This window comes from Esox lucius, chromosome 19, assembly GCF_011004845.1.
Source record: "Esox lucius isolate fEsoLuc1 chromosome 19, fEsoLuc1.pri, whole genome shotgun sequence".
Taxonomy (NCBI): Eukaryota; Metazoa; Chordata; class Actinopteri; order Esociformes; family Esocidae; genus Esox; species Esox lucius.
This window is the reverse complement of record NC_047587.1, coordinates 19,067,531-19,086,010: the sequence shown is the minus strand read 5'-3', so window position 1 is coordinate 19,086,010 and position 18,480 is coordinate 19,067,531. Positions and strand designations below refer to the sequence as shown.

The 18,480-nt window shown below is 42.3% G+C and overlaps 2 protein-coding genes across 2 annotated transcripts; one reads left to right on the top strand and one right to left on the bottom strand.

Annotated features, from left to right (window-relative positions):
* The first annotated feature begins 676 nt into the window (after positions 1-676).
* Positions 677-13,901, top strand: LOC105022228 (lysine-specific demethylase RSBN1L). The gene is made up of 8 exons (XM_010890468.3): positions 677-1,178; positions 1,447-1,584; positions 1,760-2,427; positions 6,062-6,199; positions 8,739-8,881; positions 9,081-9,248; positions 10,814-10,922; positions 11,079-13,901. Exons 1-8 carry the CDS (start codon positions 710-712, stop codon positions 12,807-12,809), a joined length of 3,564 nt encoding a protein of 1,187 aa, XP_010888770.1. The 5' UTR covers positions 677-709; the 3' UTR covers positions 12,810-13,901.
* Positions 13,902-13,985: 84 nt separating this feature from the next.
* On the bottom strand, positions 13,986-18,233 carry tmem60 (transmembrane protein 60). The gene is made up of 2 exons (XM_010890361.4): positions 18,062-18,233; positions 13,986-17,554 (listed from the first exon to the last, which is right to left on the bottom strand). Exon 2 carries the CDS (start codon positions 17,481-17,483, stop codon positions 17,079-17,081), a length of 405 nt encoding a protein of 134 aa, XP_010888663.1. The 5' UTR covers positions 17,484-17,554; positions 18,062-18,233; the 3' UTR covers positions 13,986-17,078.
* Positions 18,234-18,480: the final 247 nt, after the last annotated feature.

The following is an 18,480-nucleotide window of genomic DNA, read 5'->3' as shown; positions in this document are numbered from 1 at the left end:
ATATACTGTTTTTACCAGCCATCCAACCAACCAAAAACGGTGAAATTTTAACTAGCGCTTCCTCTGTCACTAAACTGGTTATGCGCCTGCACTTTTCCTAGCACGCGACTGAAGCACAAAACTGATGCGGGCAATTTATATTTTGGTTCAAATAATGATGTTTTTATAAAATAAAATAATAAACTAAAACACACAACAGGGTGTCATAATTATTTCGCGCACTTATTTTTCAATTGAAGTAATCCAGAAGTAATCATAATTTCTGTAATCCGATTACAATATTTTTGTTGGTAATGTAACGGATAAGTTACTCCCCAACTCTGTTACTAAATCATTGTCATTGTTTACGGGCTGGTAGCTTTGGTTCGACTTCCTTTTGAGCGCTTCCCTGTCTCACGTGAATGACACGAAGAATACACTCACTACAGTCAGTCATGCAACTGTAGTGAGATAGTACATCAGCATTCATTACCAAGCAAGGAAACCAAACAGACAAAGTGGTACCCCGATTAATTAAGATTTAAATGAAAGAGTCAAATCTGCACAATTATCGTTATTTATTATTACAATTATTGTACAGTATCTCAAATGTGACGCTAGTCTCTGTTTTCACCCCTCCCCCTCATGTCCTCTGACGTACTATACCCCGCCCCTCTCCTGTCTCTCACGTAGCAGTTACGTAGAAGCGTAAAAAATAGAAACTTCCAAGATGGCCGAGTCCGTAGGATCCATGCATTTCGCAGCTAATGGCAAAACAAATCCCCCCAAACCCTTGGTACCAAAAATACCACCAGAGAGTCGACCACAGTCTTCCAACGATGTCTACCCTCCACCGCCCAAAAAAGTCCGAATCGAGGAGAAGAGTTTGAAACATAAGAAACTGAACGGGGACGTAGTGTGTGCTGGGGAAAAACACAACGGGAAGCAGAGTTATGGAAGCCCAGCGAAATGGAGTTTCGGCCAGGCCAAGCCGAGCAACTCCACCACGCCAGCTCCCACAAGAAAGATTTTCAAGATCAGCAACTTTCTCGCCTCTCCTTCTAAAGTGAAGAAACCGAAGGAGAAACGTCTCAAGGAAAAGGAAAAGAGCGCTAAAACGCAGAATTCTCTCCTGGAGAATGTAAGCCCTGCCTGCTGTCATACAAAGACGGAAAATGGTGATGTAAAGATGATACGAGGTCAGTCCTTTGACATTTTAGTGTAAACACGAATGTAAACTTCACGTAGATATTAAATGACTATAACCACTTTAGCCAACTGAACATTATTCGCTCAGGGTTACTCTACAACAAGAAGGCCTTGCCCACATATGCCTCTAGGCCCAGTTGTTTACATTATTGTAGCCTATCACTGACTGACCGACGGCCAGCAGTGGAGATGAAGTTGAACTTGAATAATGTGTTGCTTGATGTTTTTGTGATTTCATCCTTTCAATTTCTTTTGCAGATCACACAATTAAAGAGGAGGAGAGTGAGAAGAAAAAGGATAAAGAGAGAGAGCGGGACAGGGAGAATAACAACCACCAAGTGGTGATTGTGAGTGATGTAGGGAGGGAGAAAGGAGAGGTGAAATCTCAGCTGAAAGGTAAGGGTGAGATAAAAGACTTTCAGTGAATTTATTTAAGATTTAATTCCTTGTTTGACATTTCCATGTTCATCCTCTTTTGCCTTCCCTCTCATGAAAAAATGTAATTAGAAGCAGTGATGTTCCTCTGCCTTCAGAATGCATGCAAACATACTCTTGTTTCTTTTCCTTGCAGATTCCGCGGAGAAGCCAAGTGTCAACTCAGAGGATGAGCTCCTCTTGAAGAAGGTGAAGAAGAAGAAAAAGAAGAAGCACAAAGACGGAGAGAGGGAGAGACGCTATCGGGCAAAGATGTATCATCGCTCCAGCCAGACTGTGTGTTCTGGTGTGTCTGTGGACCTGCCGGACCTGCTCAACACACCAGACAGGAGTAATAACACCAGTAACAGATTCTTCCAAACCATCCCAAGTCCTCGTCAGGATCCTTCCAGCACCACCACTACCTCCGTGTCCACCTCCATGGTCAGGGAGAGGTTAGGCTACGGCTCCCCAATCCACAGTGCCCTGTTCCCTGGCATGGCCCGGCTGGAGTTCGGTCACCTGATCCACGTGGAGCAGCAGGCCAATGGAGGGGCATCAGTGGCCCATGCTTATTTCCAGCAGCTGACTTGTCTCTCTCCGGCTGAGATGCAGCGTTTTGCCCAGGAGTTTGTCACATTGTCGTTCAGTGAGGATGAAGCCAACGCGGCCCGCTACGTCATGGGCATCATCCATGGTGCAGCGTCCTACCTGCCAGACTTCCTGGATTACTTCTCCTACAAGTTCCCCAATGCGCCAGTCAAAATGGAGGTGCTGGGGAAGAAGGATATAGAGACCACCACCATGGCCAACTTCCACACTCAGGTCAGTTTGATAGATGAGAATGTTGGCATAGTGCTGTTGGGCTTTATAAGTGACCCATTGATTCACCGCCTCAGTTCCATCCACTTCCACACACTGGTGCTGATGTTGTCTACACTTAAGTGGAGCGGTATTTGCTGCCTTTCTGATTTCTCTTTTGCCTGTTTGTGTGTTTCATCCAATTGCTGACAGATTTTCATCTACGTATTCCACTGCAGCTTAGGTTCAATTCTGGACTATTGCTAATTTTGCCCACTTCACTCATTATTCGTAAGGCATAGAATTAGCAAAATATATCAAAATACAGATTTTCCTGCCAGTGGTGAGGTTAAGCTCAACACTTTGCGGGTAAAAATGTATGCTCATCAATATTAAGAAAATACTGTAAGTTACTGCATCTGATGAACAGTACTTAAAGGTCACTGAGTGGTTGATCATTATAGGACACCTCACACAAAATTAGACCAAATTAACCTAGAGAAGTCTTGCAAGGAGTAAAGTTTCGACTGATTTGCAAAAACTGTCTTTCTAGGCATGGACAACGTCTGGATTTGTACATAGTCTCATTGAACAATGGTCAATAGATTATACTCTTATGATTTTTATCCTTGGATTGGGTGTGTGGACTGTGGTCCACTCACCCAACAAAGGTGTAGATTGGTGGGAAAACTTTATAAAAAAGGACAGAAGTTATGTACAAAGGCCACAAACTGTATCATTATTAATGAATCTGAACAATTATACAGGCTACTCATAATATAAAACAAATTTGAAACCAAGGAGAGTGTTAGGCTTAGTTATTATTTATGTCTAGTCTTACTGTGTAGGTAAACTAGCTAAGCCTGTGTAGTCTCTTGTAAACTAAATATGAATAATCAGAAACCAATTAAAGTTATGTCTATTTAGTAGCCTTATGTAGCATTTTATTTCATCTTGATCAATTTGGTAAACCATTTGGGACATTTATCAAATGTTGTCTATTAATACAAGCAATCCGTCTGAATGGTTATTCGGTAGAGCAGGTAATATTGTCACTGCACACTGCACTGCATTTTTAAACCAGAAAAATAGAACTTACACAACCTTAGGCCAGTTCCTTAACAGATTATAGTAAGCAATTACATGTGAGGTTCCATGCAGCACTTTTTATTTAATTGTGCAAAAAGTAATAACTTAAGCCTACAGGCTAAATATTCTGTGTTATAAAGAAATCATAAATATAAAAATAATTTGAAATTATTGTGTTGTTGACTTATTATAAATTCACTATTTATTTGTAAGCTTTTCTAAGTAAAGTTCTTTGAGAAAACCCAGAAAGTGATATATTCACTGTACCAGTCAAGAGTTTGGACACTTACCAATTGAATGGACAGGTGTGTCCAAACTTTGACTGGTATTTGTGATGGCAATTCTATCAATCAGAGAATACATTGGTAAGAGAAATTTCCACAACATACTGTATATTTTTCCCGCTTACTGAAAGCATAGCTGCATGAAGAGGGAACTTATGCCCATTGCACAATTTCAATAAACGCATCAGATAATATTTGGAGTAGCCTATTACATTTTAAGTTGTCATAGTAAGATTTACTCATTTTTTGATGGTAGTCTTTTTCGATAGCATAAGTTTTTAGCTAAACTTTTATGAAGCAGAAACGTATCAAGTTTGTTTGAATGTTTTACTTTATCTGGCCCATGAATTCATTGGATGGTTGATCATCAAGGAGTGGAAAAACACATTACGCCCTATTGACATTCATTCTACTTTGTGCTTTCCGTACTTTCTACATTGGTCTCTTGCATTAGGTTATAGTCTAACTATCGTCAATATAATTAAATATTGGTTTGACATTGTAATGTCTGCCATTGTAATGGACAATTGTATCTTCCCATTGCCTGATGATGTAACTTTGAGCACATAATGACCAAAAACACTCTGCAAAGCCTACTTGGAAAGTGTAGATGGAACACAGTATTAGATTGGCCACCTCAGAGCCGCAACCTCAAAGTTATTTAAGTTGTGAGGGATCTCTCGGACAGGAAAAAGAACAAGACGCAGCCAAAGTCAAAATAGGAATTATGGAAAGTCCTGCAAGAAGCTTGGAAGAATTTACCACAGGAATACTTAAATTGCACAACATTCTACCACAGGGAATTGCTATAGTTTTGCATTCTTAGGGATGCCACAAATGATTTGTTTTAAAAACATTTCACATTTGTGTTACTTTAAATTTTAATTAATGTTTGTGTTTACTTCAAGGTTATGTTGTTTCTTTCTTTCACAAAATGTATTACTGCTTAGATAAATGGCTTTTTTTTTTTTTATGTCTCGGCCCCCTAAGACGTTGTATCCATTTTTATTTTTTTCCAGAATCTTTCTCCTCTCCCAACTGCATGATTTCATTTGCAAATATGGATTGGCCTCATCCTAAAAACTTCCCAGCAGGTGCAGAAAAGCAAAACACTCCCCCGAAGCACATTTAGCTAAGAAGCTTTTTATCACACTGCTCACTTAACCAGGGTAATTTGGCCAGACATGCTGATAGAGAACACATTGCCTAGCCAACAACCACGATTGAGCTCACAATCAGTAAAACCTACTGCTTGTGAGCTTGGTCAAGTGTGACATGACAAAGAAGCCGTGTCAGAAGTCCACCCCCAGGCAGCGCAGAGCCAGCTTACACCGCCCTGCGCTGGATGCCTCAGCATTGTTGGTGTGAAATAAATGCCCGGCCCGCTATGACTCTGTTGCCCTTTGAGGCAGTGCCTAGATCATTCCACAGAAGTTTGAGTGTGTCATCTGGGTATGTGTGCAACAGAAGTTCAGATTGCATCCATCTCTGCAAGGTAATGCCACAAGGGGAAACAGCACAACATTGGAAATGAATGTGCTGCTACCAAAACACGGGAACGAAGTGGCACTTTAATCACATTGGCCTGGCAAACTAAGTTACTGCTTTTTTTTTCTTCTTGATTACATAGTTGGGATGTAGGAGGTAATCATTTCTCAATCTAATTTTGGACAGTATTTATTCCATTCAGAAATCCCAAAACATACTTTTGGTAAGTATGTTTAACCTATGCACTTCAGATTGCTGATTAAGCCAGTAGATGGTCCAGGAATCATTAGCAAATACACGTCCATCTATATTGTCTTGACTGAGTAAATCATTTGTCGTTGTTTCTCTATTTTCACACTGTGGTGTCATTTGTGTAGTCATTTGTGGGCTGTCTATTGACAGCTCATTGTATTGGGTGTGATATTTGCTTAGCAACGGCATGGCAATCTAAACGTGACTGGTCGATCGACTGCTGGGTGGGAGCATATATCCCTTCATTTTCCAAGAGTTTCCAAACTTCTTCATTGAATTTCCCACACGGATTGCTGGTTTTGATGACATTGTAATTGGAAAGCAGAAATTAATGTGTAATTTCATGTTTCTTTAACAACAACAACAACAAATCAGCTGAAGCATTAAGAGAAATTGTCCCTTTGTCACATCCTAAATCCTAAATATGTCTATTGGTCTTTTTAGTCTTGTTTTCTATTCGTGTCTTTCTTGACTCCTATTTCAAGAGCACTTCATCTGTCCATTCAGTGTTCCCATGTCAACATCCCATGTGTGTCTGCCCACAGGTAAAGCGTACCTACTCCCAGGGGACGTACCGCGCAGGGGCAATGCGGCAGGTCAGTCTGGTGGGGGCTGTGGATGAGGAAGTAGGAGACTACTTCCCTGAGTTCATCAACATGCTGGAGGAATCTCCCTTCCTTGAGGTGGGTGTAATGTGTGCCTGCGTGAATGTGTTTTGTTGTAATGGAGTCAACACTGCTGTGCTACTTTTTTATTTGCAGTAGTGATACCCACAATACTTTTTAATTTTGAAACCTATATTCCTGGATTTTGTTTTTATGCCACTCAGCCATTTTTGGGTAATAATTTTAAATGTATTTGATTGAGGCTTGAAAATGTAGTTGCTTTACCAATTAGACAAGCTTGCTTTTAACTTAAAAAAAAAAAAATAGCAGCCTGATCATGCTACCACACCATGAACTTGACAGTAGATTCTGTGTACTGTTGGATTTGTGCAAATAATATATTTTGTAAATAGGGCCAGAAAGTTCTTTCTGGGTCTCATCAGACTATAACACATTTGCCCATATGGTTTTGGGAGATTAAACATATGCAATGTTTGAAATATGTCCCAGTTCCTGACAGAAATTCCTGAAGCTCTTTTGCTGCCTGTGTCTTTGTTGACTCCCTGAAGAGCCATGTTTTGCCCTGTCATCAATTTTAGAGGGAGGTCCAGATTTTTGCAATGTGCTGTCTCGCTTTCTCTTCTTAATAATCATCTAAGCATTGTGCCATGATAAAATATGTCCAAAAGTATGTGGATACCCGATCATCACACCTGTATGGGATTGTTGGACATCCCATTCCAAAACCATGGGAATTAATATGGAGTCCCCCCCCCCATGCAGCTATAACAGCTACCACTTTCCTGGGAAGGCTTTCCAGGGCTCTGTGCAGGCCACTCGAGCTCCTCAACAGCAACCTTGTCGGACCGTGTCTTTATGGACTTCAATTTGTGCGCAGGTGCACAGTCTTGCTGGAACCAGAAAGGGCCTTCCCCAAACTGTTGCCAAAAAATTGGAAGCACCCAATTGTCAGAAATGTCTTTTTATCCTGTAGCATTAAGATGTCCATTCCCTGGAACTAAAGGGCCTTGCCCAAACACTGAAATACAGCCCCAGACCATTATCCCTCTTCCACCAAAGTAGGCACTATGCATTTGGTAGGTAGTGTTCTCCTGGCATCTGCCAAACCCAGATTCGTCCATCAGATTTCCTGATAGTGGAGCGTGATTCATCACTACAGAGAACATGTTTCCATTGCTCCAGAGTGTAATGGGGGTGTGCTTTACACCATTGCAGCCGATGCTTGGCGATGAGCATGTTGATGTGAGGCTTGCATACAACTGCTCATCCAAGGAAACCCATTTTGTGAAGCTCCCAATGCACAGATCTTGTGCTGATGATGCTTCCAGAGGCATTTTGGAACACTGGTGAGCAATGCAACAGATGATAGCTGATTGTTACACACTTCAGCACTCGGCAGCCTTTCTCTGTGGGTTTGCATGGTCTACCACTTCATGTCTGGGCTGTTGTTGCTCCTAGAAGCTTCCACTTCACCATTATAGCACTTACACTTGACCAGGCTAGACATTTTACAGACTGACTTGTGGCAAAGGTGGCATCCTATGACAGTGCCACGTTTAAAGTCACTGAGCTCTTCAGTACGACATTGTATTGCCAGTGTTTGTCAGTGGAGATTTCATGGCTATGTGCTGGATTTTATGGTAAGATGTGCTTGTGAGCATTGGGTGTGGGTGAAAAACCTGAACTCAATATTTAGTAGGGGTGTCCACATACCTTTGGTCATAGCGTATCTAATTTGATACCCCTATCCTGATCCCTACCTTTAAACCATAACTTCCCTACATTGTTTGTTTGGCTACCCACGCATCATGGCTATCTTTCTATTATGCTACTTAGAAATCTTAATGGAATTCCTACTGGAACTGATTTTATTTAGAGATAATCAAAATAAGTTAATGTCAGATGATGGCAAATTACCACCATTGTAACCATGGTATCAACAGTTTTTATTTTATTTCCCCCCCATATTATATATTATTATTTACAAGATCTTGTGAAAATGTATTTAAAAAGTGATGGGTGATTTTAGCCTTTACATACACAAAAAACTGTTTTCTGCAAGGGTGTTTAGAGTTTTGATATCCACTGTAACGTTGGTGTTACTAGCTACCATTAGTGTTGATTTGCACCTAATTAGATTAATGGATACTTGTGGATGTGTATTTTGGGTTTTGCATTGTATGTGGAATATATGTATTTGATGGTTGTGCATGTTCATTGTTTTAGAAAATAGCTAGCTCAATTCTCTGCAAGTCTACTGAAGAGTTGAGTGTGGTTTTGTATTCGTTTTATAGACACTAAACAAGCAGAAATTATAAAGTTATGGAAATCTAGCTACAGAATTGGTCTGATAGGACAGCTAGTTCATGTTCTCCAATTTAACTCTAGCTAACCATCCACTATTGGCTGCTTTTTGAGCAGGTGGCTCTTAAGGAACTGAAACAATACAGTACTACAATATGATGTGAATTAAAGAAATGCATCTGATATAGATATTTCCTTCCCATATCAATTCCCATCCTTCATTTGCATGTTAAAGTAATTAAAACAGCAAATGTGTCTACATAAATGAAATAGTGTGTGTGTGTGTTCTCAGCGTACCCTGCCCTGGGGCACCTTCTCCAGCCTGCGCCTGCGGAGTCCCACAGAGAGTGATGATGGGCCCATCATGTGGGTTCGACCTGGAGAGCAGATGATCCCTGTGGCTGACATGCCCAAGTCCCCCTTTAAGAGAAAGAGGTGTGTTGATTTGTTGGTTTTTGACATGGTTGTTTGTCCACCGTAGTCAACAGATTTCTTTGGTCAATATTTGTTTTGATAAGGTATTGCTACAAGTCACAACGCTGACAAGAAAATCTACCTAATAGGCGACACAACAATGAAACCGCCTTTGACACACCTGAATTTGCTTATAAGGAACATTTCCCCCGTTTTTCAGATCAACCAATGAGATTAAGAACCTACAGTATCTGCCGCGGACCAGCGAGCCCAGGGAGATGCTGTTTGAGGACCGGACCAGAGCCCACGCTGACCACATTGGACAGGGCTTCGAGAGACAGACCACTGCTGCCGTCGGTGTTCTTAAGGCAGTGCGCTGCGGAGAGGGGTGGGTACACACCTGGTCCCCCAGACCTAGTCTATACACACACCATCCATCCATGTTCACACCTGGTCCCCCAGACCTAGTCTATACACACACCATCCATCCATGTTCACACCTGGTCCCCCAGACCTAGTCTATACACACACCATCCATCCATGTTCACACCTGGTCCCCCAGACCTAGTCTATACACACACCATCCATCCATGTTCACACCTGGTCCCCCAGACCTAGTCTATACACACACCATCCATCCATGTTCACACCTGGTCCCCCAGGCCTAGTCTATACACACACCATCCATCCATGTTCACACCTGGTCCCCCAGACCTAGTCTATACACACACCATCCATCCATGTTCACACCTGGTCCCCCAGGCCTAGTCTATACACACACCATCCATCCATGTTCACACCTGGTCCCCCAGACCTAGTCTATACACACACCATCCATCCATGTTCACACCTGGTCCCCCAGACCTAGTCTATACACACCATCCATCCATGTTCACACCTGGTCCCCCAGGCCTAGTCTATACACACACCATCCATCCATGTTCACACCTGGTCCCCCAGGCCTAGTCTATACACACACCATCCATCCATGTTCACACCTGGTCCCCCAGACCTAGTCTATACACACACCATCCATCCATGTTCACACCTGGTCCCCCAGACCTAGTCTATACACACACCATCCATCCATGTTCACACCTGGTCCCCCAGACCTAGTCTATACACACACCATCCATCCATGTTCACACCTGGTCCCCCAGACCTAGTCTATACACACACCATCCATCCATGTTCACACCTGGTCCCCCAGACCTAGTCTATACACACACCATCCATCCATGTTCACACCTGGTCCCCCAGACCTAGTCTATACACACACACCATCCATCCATGTTCACACCTGGTCCCCCAGACCTAGTCTATACACACACACCATCCATCCATGTTCACACCTGGTCCCCCAGACCTAGTCTATACACACACACCATCCATCCATGTTCACACCTGGTCCCCCAGACCTAGTCTATACACACACACCATCCATCCATGTTCACACCTGGTCCCCCAGACCTAGTCTATACACACACCATCCATCCATGTTCACACCTGGTCCCCCAGACCTAGTCTATACACACACCATCCATCCATGTTCACACCTGGTCCCCCAGACCTAGTCTATACACACACCATCCATCCATGTTCACACCTGGTCCCCCAGACCTAGTCTATACACACACCATCCATCCATGTTCACACCTGGTCCCCCAGACCTAGTCTATACACACACCATCCATCCATGTTCACACCTGGTCCCCCAGACCTAGTCTATACACACACCATCCATCCATGTTCACACCTGGTCCCCCAGACCTAGTCTATACACACACCATCCATCCATGTTCACACCTGGTCCCCCAGACCTAGTCTATACACACACACCATCCATCCATGTTCACACCTGGTCCCCCAGACCTAGTCTATACACACACCTATCCATGTTCCCACCTTCCCTTATTTTGCTGACCGGGTGTCTCCCCATGTGTGTCCCTGTAGAGATGCTCCTGCCAGGATAACCAAAGACGTAGTGTGTTTCCATGCTGGGGATTTCCCTGACGTGGTTCAGAGGCTGCAGTTAGACCTGTATGAACCCCCCCTCTCACAGGTATGTTTTCGTGTCAACAGATTCTTCTGGTTCATTCTGAACATGTTAACAACCAGTGGTTTAATGTGAATGTTGGCTTAAAACGAAACATTAATGTACGCTGTCATCCTTTCCTCTCCCTCTGTCCTCTCTCCTCTGTCCTCTCTCCCTCTGTAGTGTGTGCAGTGGATAGACGATGCCAAGCTCAACCAGCTGAGGAGAGAGGGCATCCGCTACGCCCGTATCCAGCTGTACCACGACGACATCTACTTCATCCCCAGGGGAGTAGTGCACCAGTTCAAGACGGTGTCTGCCGTCTGCAGCCTGGCCTGGCACATCCGCCTCAGACAGTACCACCCTGACCAGCTGGCAGAACCGGACAGCTGCACTTCTACACAGGCAACCAGTCAGATCAAGGAGGAGGAGGTGACCGACGACAGTGGGGGAGAGGAGCAGAATGAGGAGAACACTCCTACACAGACACAGATAAAGACGGAGGTGAAGGAGGAGGGAGGGGAAAGGATGCCCGTACAGGAGCCGCCGCTAGTTCACAAGGAGGAAGAGAATGGAGGGGAGCGCCGAGGTTCCACACCTACACTGATGTTACCATTAGTGAAGGAGGAGAGAGAGGAAGGAGCCCCACTCAAGGACACGCTCCTGGGAGTCAAGGAGGGAAAGGAAATTGAACATCAGAAGGTGGAAGAGAGGGAGAGAAAAGGACCAAGAGACAGCAACACTTCCACACAGATGGAGGGAGATGGAGAAGATGGTGACCTCTCCAGGGCCTCACAACATGCTAGGATAGACAGAGAGAAGGAAGAACGGCAGCAAAGGACACCTCCGAAAGCCCAGAAAGACATAGAGAAGGAAAAGGATGGTTGTACAGCCACACAAACACCACCACATGTCAAAAAGGAGAAGGAAAAGTGCAAGGGGAAAGATTTCGAGAAAGAGGAGAGGGCTAGGGAGAAGGAGAGGGTGAAGGAGAAAGAGGAGTGGGGGAAAGAGAAGGAGAAAGAGAAGAAAGAGAGGGTGAAAGAGAAGAACAGAGAGAGGGAAAGGGGGAAAGAGAGGGAGAAGGACAGAGTAAAGGAGAAGGGGAAAGAGGAAGGTGTGAAGGAAAGCCCGACACAGACCCCCACGTCTCTGCCCACTAGGAAGGTGGAGGAGGAGGAGAGGCCAAAGGAGGACAGGAAAGTCCCACATCCATCCCAACCTGCCCAGAGGGACGGCAAAGAGAAGGGAGTGAAGGAGACAGCGGACACGGCATCGAAGACGCAACCTCAAATGAAGAAAGAACGAGACCGGGACAGGGGTGCTTGTGCCGCACAAACGCCATCCCACACACGACAAGAGAGAGAGCCGGGCAGAGAGGGCAGCACTCACAGGCAGAAACCCTCACACGGAAAGAAGGACAGGAACGGGTTTAGAGAGGGGAAAGAGTGTAACCCATCCACACACGCCAAGCCAGGCAGAGAGGAGGATGGGAAGGCTGTGACTCCTAGACACACGCCTTCTCATGTGAAGGAGGGAAAGAGAGATGGAGAGGTCAACCATAAGGAAGAGAGGAAGAAACCGCCCCCTGCTCCTTGTTGCACCCCCTTGGAACATAAACCCCCAAGGACGCTTGTAACCTTTGACCTCTTTAAGCCTATGGACGCATTTCAAGTCCCATCCCTCTCCTTGGCAGACAGGTCTAGGTCTAAGTCTAACCACCACAGTGACTGTCGAGGCACTCTCTCCAAGTCTGAGAGTCGGACTCTAGTGTCCCCCAAAGGACCCAAAGTAAAGGACACAGCACACACCAAACCTGCAGTTCCTCTCCAGGACACACGGCCGCAGCACTCCCTTAAACACCCTGTGAAACCACACACCACACATCCACAGCAGAAAGACTTTTTATTATGAATGTGTAGATGTGTAGTTTTCTCTCTACTGTACAACTTGTCGGCCTGCTCCCAGATCCATTGCTGCTTCAGCCATAATATCATTTTCATGCCATAGTACATAAAAAGAAAAGTGTCATTGGCTGAAACACACTGACCTGGGACAAGGCCACAACTTAACGTAAGGCCTATTTAGATCATATATAAAATTCATCCTTTCCTCGATCCCTTGAGGTAATCGGTCGTCTAACAGTTGTTTGGGTAAAAGCAAGTCTCACCAGCATTAAGGTGAGAATCAGATCCATGACCTCTGGTGAAGGATGCATTTCATAGTATCTGAAGAAGGCTACAGTAAGAATGTACACTAAGTAGCTCACTTCACGTTTGTTAGTGAATGTAAGTAGGTTCTTCATATAAAACCTGGTGTGTGACCTGTGTGTTAGTGCCTGTGCACTACTTAGCTAGTTGCTCCACTGCTCTTAAAGCACCTACTCTAGGTACTCTGGCTCAGTCCCAAAACCACCCTATGGCTCCATTGTCTTATTCTAGCCTTACCCCCTTTGATGTTTGCAGATCTGATGGGACCAGGTAGGTGTACGTAGGCAATTCAGTACCCTATCTAGGCTGAATTCCAAATCTGCTTCTACCCCTATCTTTTCACGTCTATACTAGACTATACTTAGGTGGGTAATATAGGGGTCTATTTGGAATTTAGAGCTAACCTTCCTGTATGCTACAGGGAGTTTCTACCATGTTCCTTCTACCTCTCCAGGCACTTCAGGTCTGCCAACCATGAAGAGCTCAGAGCTAGAGGTTGTTTTTGGACCAGGCTTGTATGATGTATGATTCAACACAGGGCTGTAAATGATATGTACTGAATCTGTACAGTATAGATGTACTAGTACTGATGTGAGAAAATGTATACAGAAATGCATATATTTTTTGTAAGACAAGTTTTATTTTCCATAGAACTTATTTATATAATTTTCTGTCTGTTTTAATTTCAGATGTATGTGAGAAACTGTTGTAAATATCTTTTATTTCCTAAGATTAAGACTTGGTAGTGTGATTTATACTCTGACCAGAACCTATCAATAAAAGGTTCTTAATATTATGATTGTCTCAATTGAAATTGATAACTGTAACTCAGAACAATCATACTTATTGAATCTGCCAATCATCCAAACCATGTAGTTGGATTTTATTGAGAGAACGCACTTCTGACACAAAACAATACCAGACACAAAAGTTGTTACAGAGTCCTTTACAGCACAACCGCCATCTACATATTGGACATTTGAACTGACAACGTACGCATACATACATACATACATACATACATACATACATACATACATACATACATACATACGACGACAGACAATGATCAACACACCCTGTTTTTGGTTTGTCTTTCATTTGATTTAATGAATCAACCTTTATTTGAACAGGCATGTGTTCCACCAAGACATGGCTGTTATGGGGGAATCCTGCATACATAAAACAACATATTGTATAAAAATATAGATATTTACATCACTGCTTTAAACCAGTATATTCCATTGACAGTACATCCTTTAAAGGTTTAAATAATGTAGTGTAACTAATGTATCTAGCGTAAATAATTTCTGAAATGTACACTTTTGTGGTGCATAAAGACTAAATGCAAATTTTCCAAGTTCATTACCAGCAATTGAAATGTCTAGTATTAAATATTCTTGTGAGCAGTTAAAACAATAAATGGAAATTATGTAAATTTAAAAGACACATTAAGTAGAAGCATTAACAATGCATTAACAAGAGAAGGCTGTGATGTTCCCTTAAGAGAGCAATGGCCAAACAATCTTCTGATACATGACAGTAATGTGTGCTAAAGCCATCTCCAGCTATAAATCTAAGCCCTGTGGTAAATTATATCTAGTGAATTTAAGAGGCCGCTACATGCATATAGAGCATGTGGTCATAACCTAATATTGATAAAAATGCTGCCTGGAAACATGTTTTCTATAATGTAGTATAAAACATGCCTATTTTCTATAGAAAAATGTAATTTAATAGGTCCTCAACATGGGTTTTTAATGTCATTCACATCACATGTATCATCTCCCAACAGCTGGCTTTCTGCTTGTAGGAATATTTCCAAATGTGATTGTTAGGTTAAATAAATATGTCTGGTTGTGCTATAATAGATGTAGCCAATAATAACAGCCCTAGATCAAAATGATCCAGTCACGTAGATTAACTAGAGTCAATGGAAAATATTGCTTCAAGGACTTCTTTAAGAGTTATCTGAAAGAAAAATTTTTACTCTGTTTCCTAATCATTCATACCAACAAAAGGTTTGTTACATCACAGTATTGATTTTAATCCAAAATGTCTGGACGTCACCTCGCCAGAAACAACTATAACAGTAACTGGGGTCAAGTGTTGCACTTTTTAACTTAAAAAACAGGAATTTAAAATTAATTATATAGAAATATGTAATGATTTTGGAAGAAATTCAAATAAATGTACAAGGCCATTTGGTTCTCAATCTACTTTAATAATCTGACAATGCCCAGATATTTTTAAAACCTCTAATTTTATAATACTCTTCCCAGGACCACTAGGCTATTCATGGTATCTGTATCATATAAGGTATGTATAATACATTTAAGTTAAAACCTTGTTTGTATAATTTGGCTGCTTTGCTCAACATAATTTCTACATTGTTACAACTTCCCCCAACCCTGGAAGCCGTCACAAAACCTCCTGTGCCTGGAAAAGGCAATAACAGGACATATCAATGTTGACCAACACAGCAAGGACATTTATGGTAGTGTAAATTCTTGGATATTAATGCAAAGGTCAGCAAAAAAAATACATTCACTGAAGAAAAATAAAACTTGCAAAAAGTATAGAATTTGGCTTTCAAGCAGGAAGAGTGAATGTCAGAGTAAAACAAGTACTTTTATCAGCTTGTTTATGTTTGGAGACATTCAAGGTAATACATTTGCTCTCACTCTCTGCTAAATTTTTCCTCAATTAATCAATTTTGGACTGTAAATAGACACACATTTTGGATCCAAAATAGAATGAGTCTGATTTATCTAAAACAGCTGGATGATTGCCTGCTTAGTAGAATTACAGGTTTTAGTGCTGGAATGCCAAAAAAGCATGTAGCCCCATTTGGGTGCCACAGAACTAGGTTGAGAAACTCTTCCTCAGTGTACCAGTACCAACGACATAGCCTATCCCTTCCTAACCCTGAGAAGGTATTTTATTGATCATTATTCATGTTTTTAGCTTTCAGCTTTCACCCCAATCCAATCAATTATATAATATTATTGCCAAACAACATTTTACTGTGCGTTAACTTTCAAACGCAGAAGGGATCAGCCCATTCATTATATCAAAATTGATTAGTTTAACATGAAAATAGCAGAAACAGTTTTAATATCAACACAGGTAAGTCCTCAAACCAGGTATGTAGTACACCCTTCTGACCTATGATAAAACACCCGAGAGGACAGGCAATCCCTCCTGCTCTCCTTTCTAGAGTGAGTCAGGTTACCTGTTATGAAATTCCCTTTATAGCAGATTTACAGTTATGTTCCAAAACTTAGAAAATATACTCCTCAATGTTCTCTTCTTCAAGGTAGTCACTAATCTGCAAATTATTTGAAAATATAAGCAGGGAAATACCACTGTATAATGAGTCCATACCAACTTTAGTGAGCTCTCTAATTACTTCAGCAAAGTTGAGGAACTGTATCTAATGCATTTTATGACTTGTGTATTTTTCCAGGAAAAAAAAAGATTCCTACCAAAGAAACAATGAATACCGATATTAATTTATAAATCCATCAGACCCAACGGTCCTTAGTTATCATAGTCAGTCAGTCTGTCTGTCTGGGGATGCAGGGTTCAAATCTGCTTATCAATACCCTCAATGTCAATAGGCACGTTTCACAAATACAGAATATAGAGTCCATTCCCACAGAAACCAGTCTAGACTCCAGTTCCCTGGTCAGAGGTCATGGCTGAAGTATTGCTCGCTGTAACACAACTCCCCCTCAGTCTCTATTGCAGTTGTCTCTGTATCCTGTACTAGTAGGAGTAAAGTAAATATATTCCCTTCTCAATCTCCTTTCACCCCTCCCCCTTATCTCAGTCTCTGCGGTAGTTAAAATGAAACAATACCCTTCTCATGTTCACTCTTTTCAGTTTCACCAGAAGCAAATAATATTATCTCACTTTCACCTTCCTTACAGACTCATCTGCAGTTTCTATGTCCTCCCTCGGAATCTTGTCAGTCTCTGCGGTAGTGAAAGACATTGTACCCCAGCTCCACCATGGCCCCGACCAGCACAGCCCAGAGGGGGACACAGACCACACTGAGCCAAATGTCCGTCAGCCTCTCCAGCCGGGCGCACAGCGTCAGACAGAAGCCCAGTTTCAGCAAAATGGCCACCAGGTACCATACCCTCCGCCGCAGGTTCTGCTGGCCATCCCGTGGATCATAGCCGGGCTTGCAGCGACCCGCCATCTTTACCACAAGCATGAGAATGAGGATGGTGTCGAAGGTCCATACAGGAAGAAAGACAAGAAACCAGTTCCAGTAAATTTTAGAGTCCAGTTTGAGGACCAGCATGATGAGGAAGATGAGAGAGAAGATCCATGTCAACAGGACTCTCTGGGCCAGAGACATCCTCATTGAAGGGAAGAAGTGGTGGCCGGGAAGGGGAACGTGGACACTGGTAGGGTCTGGTCAAAAGTAAGACAATCCTGAAGATAGGAGACACAAACAAACAACTACAATGAAACAGAAATGCGCTAAAACACTACATTGCAATGATTATTGTAGAACTAGGAGGGAATGCAATGTAGGACAGGTTCACTATATGTGTGTTATTTTAGGTTAAAGTTAGATTTAGGGGTCAGGTATAAATACGTTTCTTTTTAATGGTACTAAATTGTCCCTTCTCAACCTTGATAGCAAAACTGTGTGTGTGTTTTGGGGAGGGGGGGGGTAGGTACTCCTACTAATATTACGTACTGCTAGCTACAGCAGTTAACTTGCTGACAGTCCGCAATCACCAGTAGTTGACTCAGCTATTGTTAGATCATCGTCATGATCTGATTATCTAGTTTGCAACTGACAAGACAGCTTATATCAAGTTGGTCAATGAAATATTGACAACAATACAATAAGTGAATTTAGCTAGCTAACGTAACGTTAAATGGACAGAGTAGCTGAACTGACATTTTGAGACAGGCTGACGATTTGCTTACCTGGTTCCAAGCAAGGATTTGTCAATTACAGTAGAAAGAAATATTTTAAATAAAAAAGTGATCAGTACAAGTGAATAATATAGAGTTTTGCAAGTTCGTAACTACGACAACGAAGTTTCTAGAGCATCGTCTAATGTTTATCTGAGGTATAACGTGGTTCCGGTTACAGGGACCGAATAGAACATTAAAGATGGCTGCCTGGGCATTACTATATATGGACATGTTCATGTGACGACAAAACTATTTTTTTTACATTTTCTGTGTATTTCCCTAGCTATCTTGCTTTTAATTTCAACAAATGTGATCAGTGACATAAAAGAGATCAGCAGAAATATAAATGAGGAGAAAATAATACTTACTTACGTAGCTTGCAACAACATATATAATAGCTCCTAGCTTGTTTGCAACAAAAAGTGTAC

Excerpts from the sequence above, each read along its gene's own strand:
- tmem60 (XM_010890361.4), bottom strand. The coding sequence starts at position 17,483 with ATGAGGATGTCTCTGGCCCAGAGAGTCCTGTTGACATGGATCTTCTCT.
- LOC105022228 (XM_010890468.3), top strand. The coding sequence starts at position 710 with ATGGCCGAGTCCGTAGGATCCATGCATTTCGCAGCTAATGGCAAAACA. Across the intron at positions 1,585-1,759 it reads GGTGAAATCTCAGCTGAAAG|ATTCCGCGGAGAAGCCAAGT; the intron begins GTAAGGGTGAGA and ends TTTTCCTTGCAG. Across the intron at positions 9,249-10,813 it reads GCAGTGCGCTGCGGAGAGGG|AGATGCTCCTGCCAGGATAA; the intron begins GTGGGTACACAC and ends GTGTCCCTGTAG.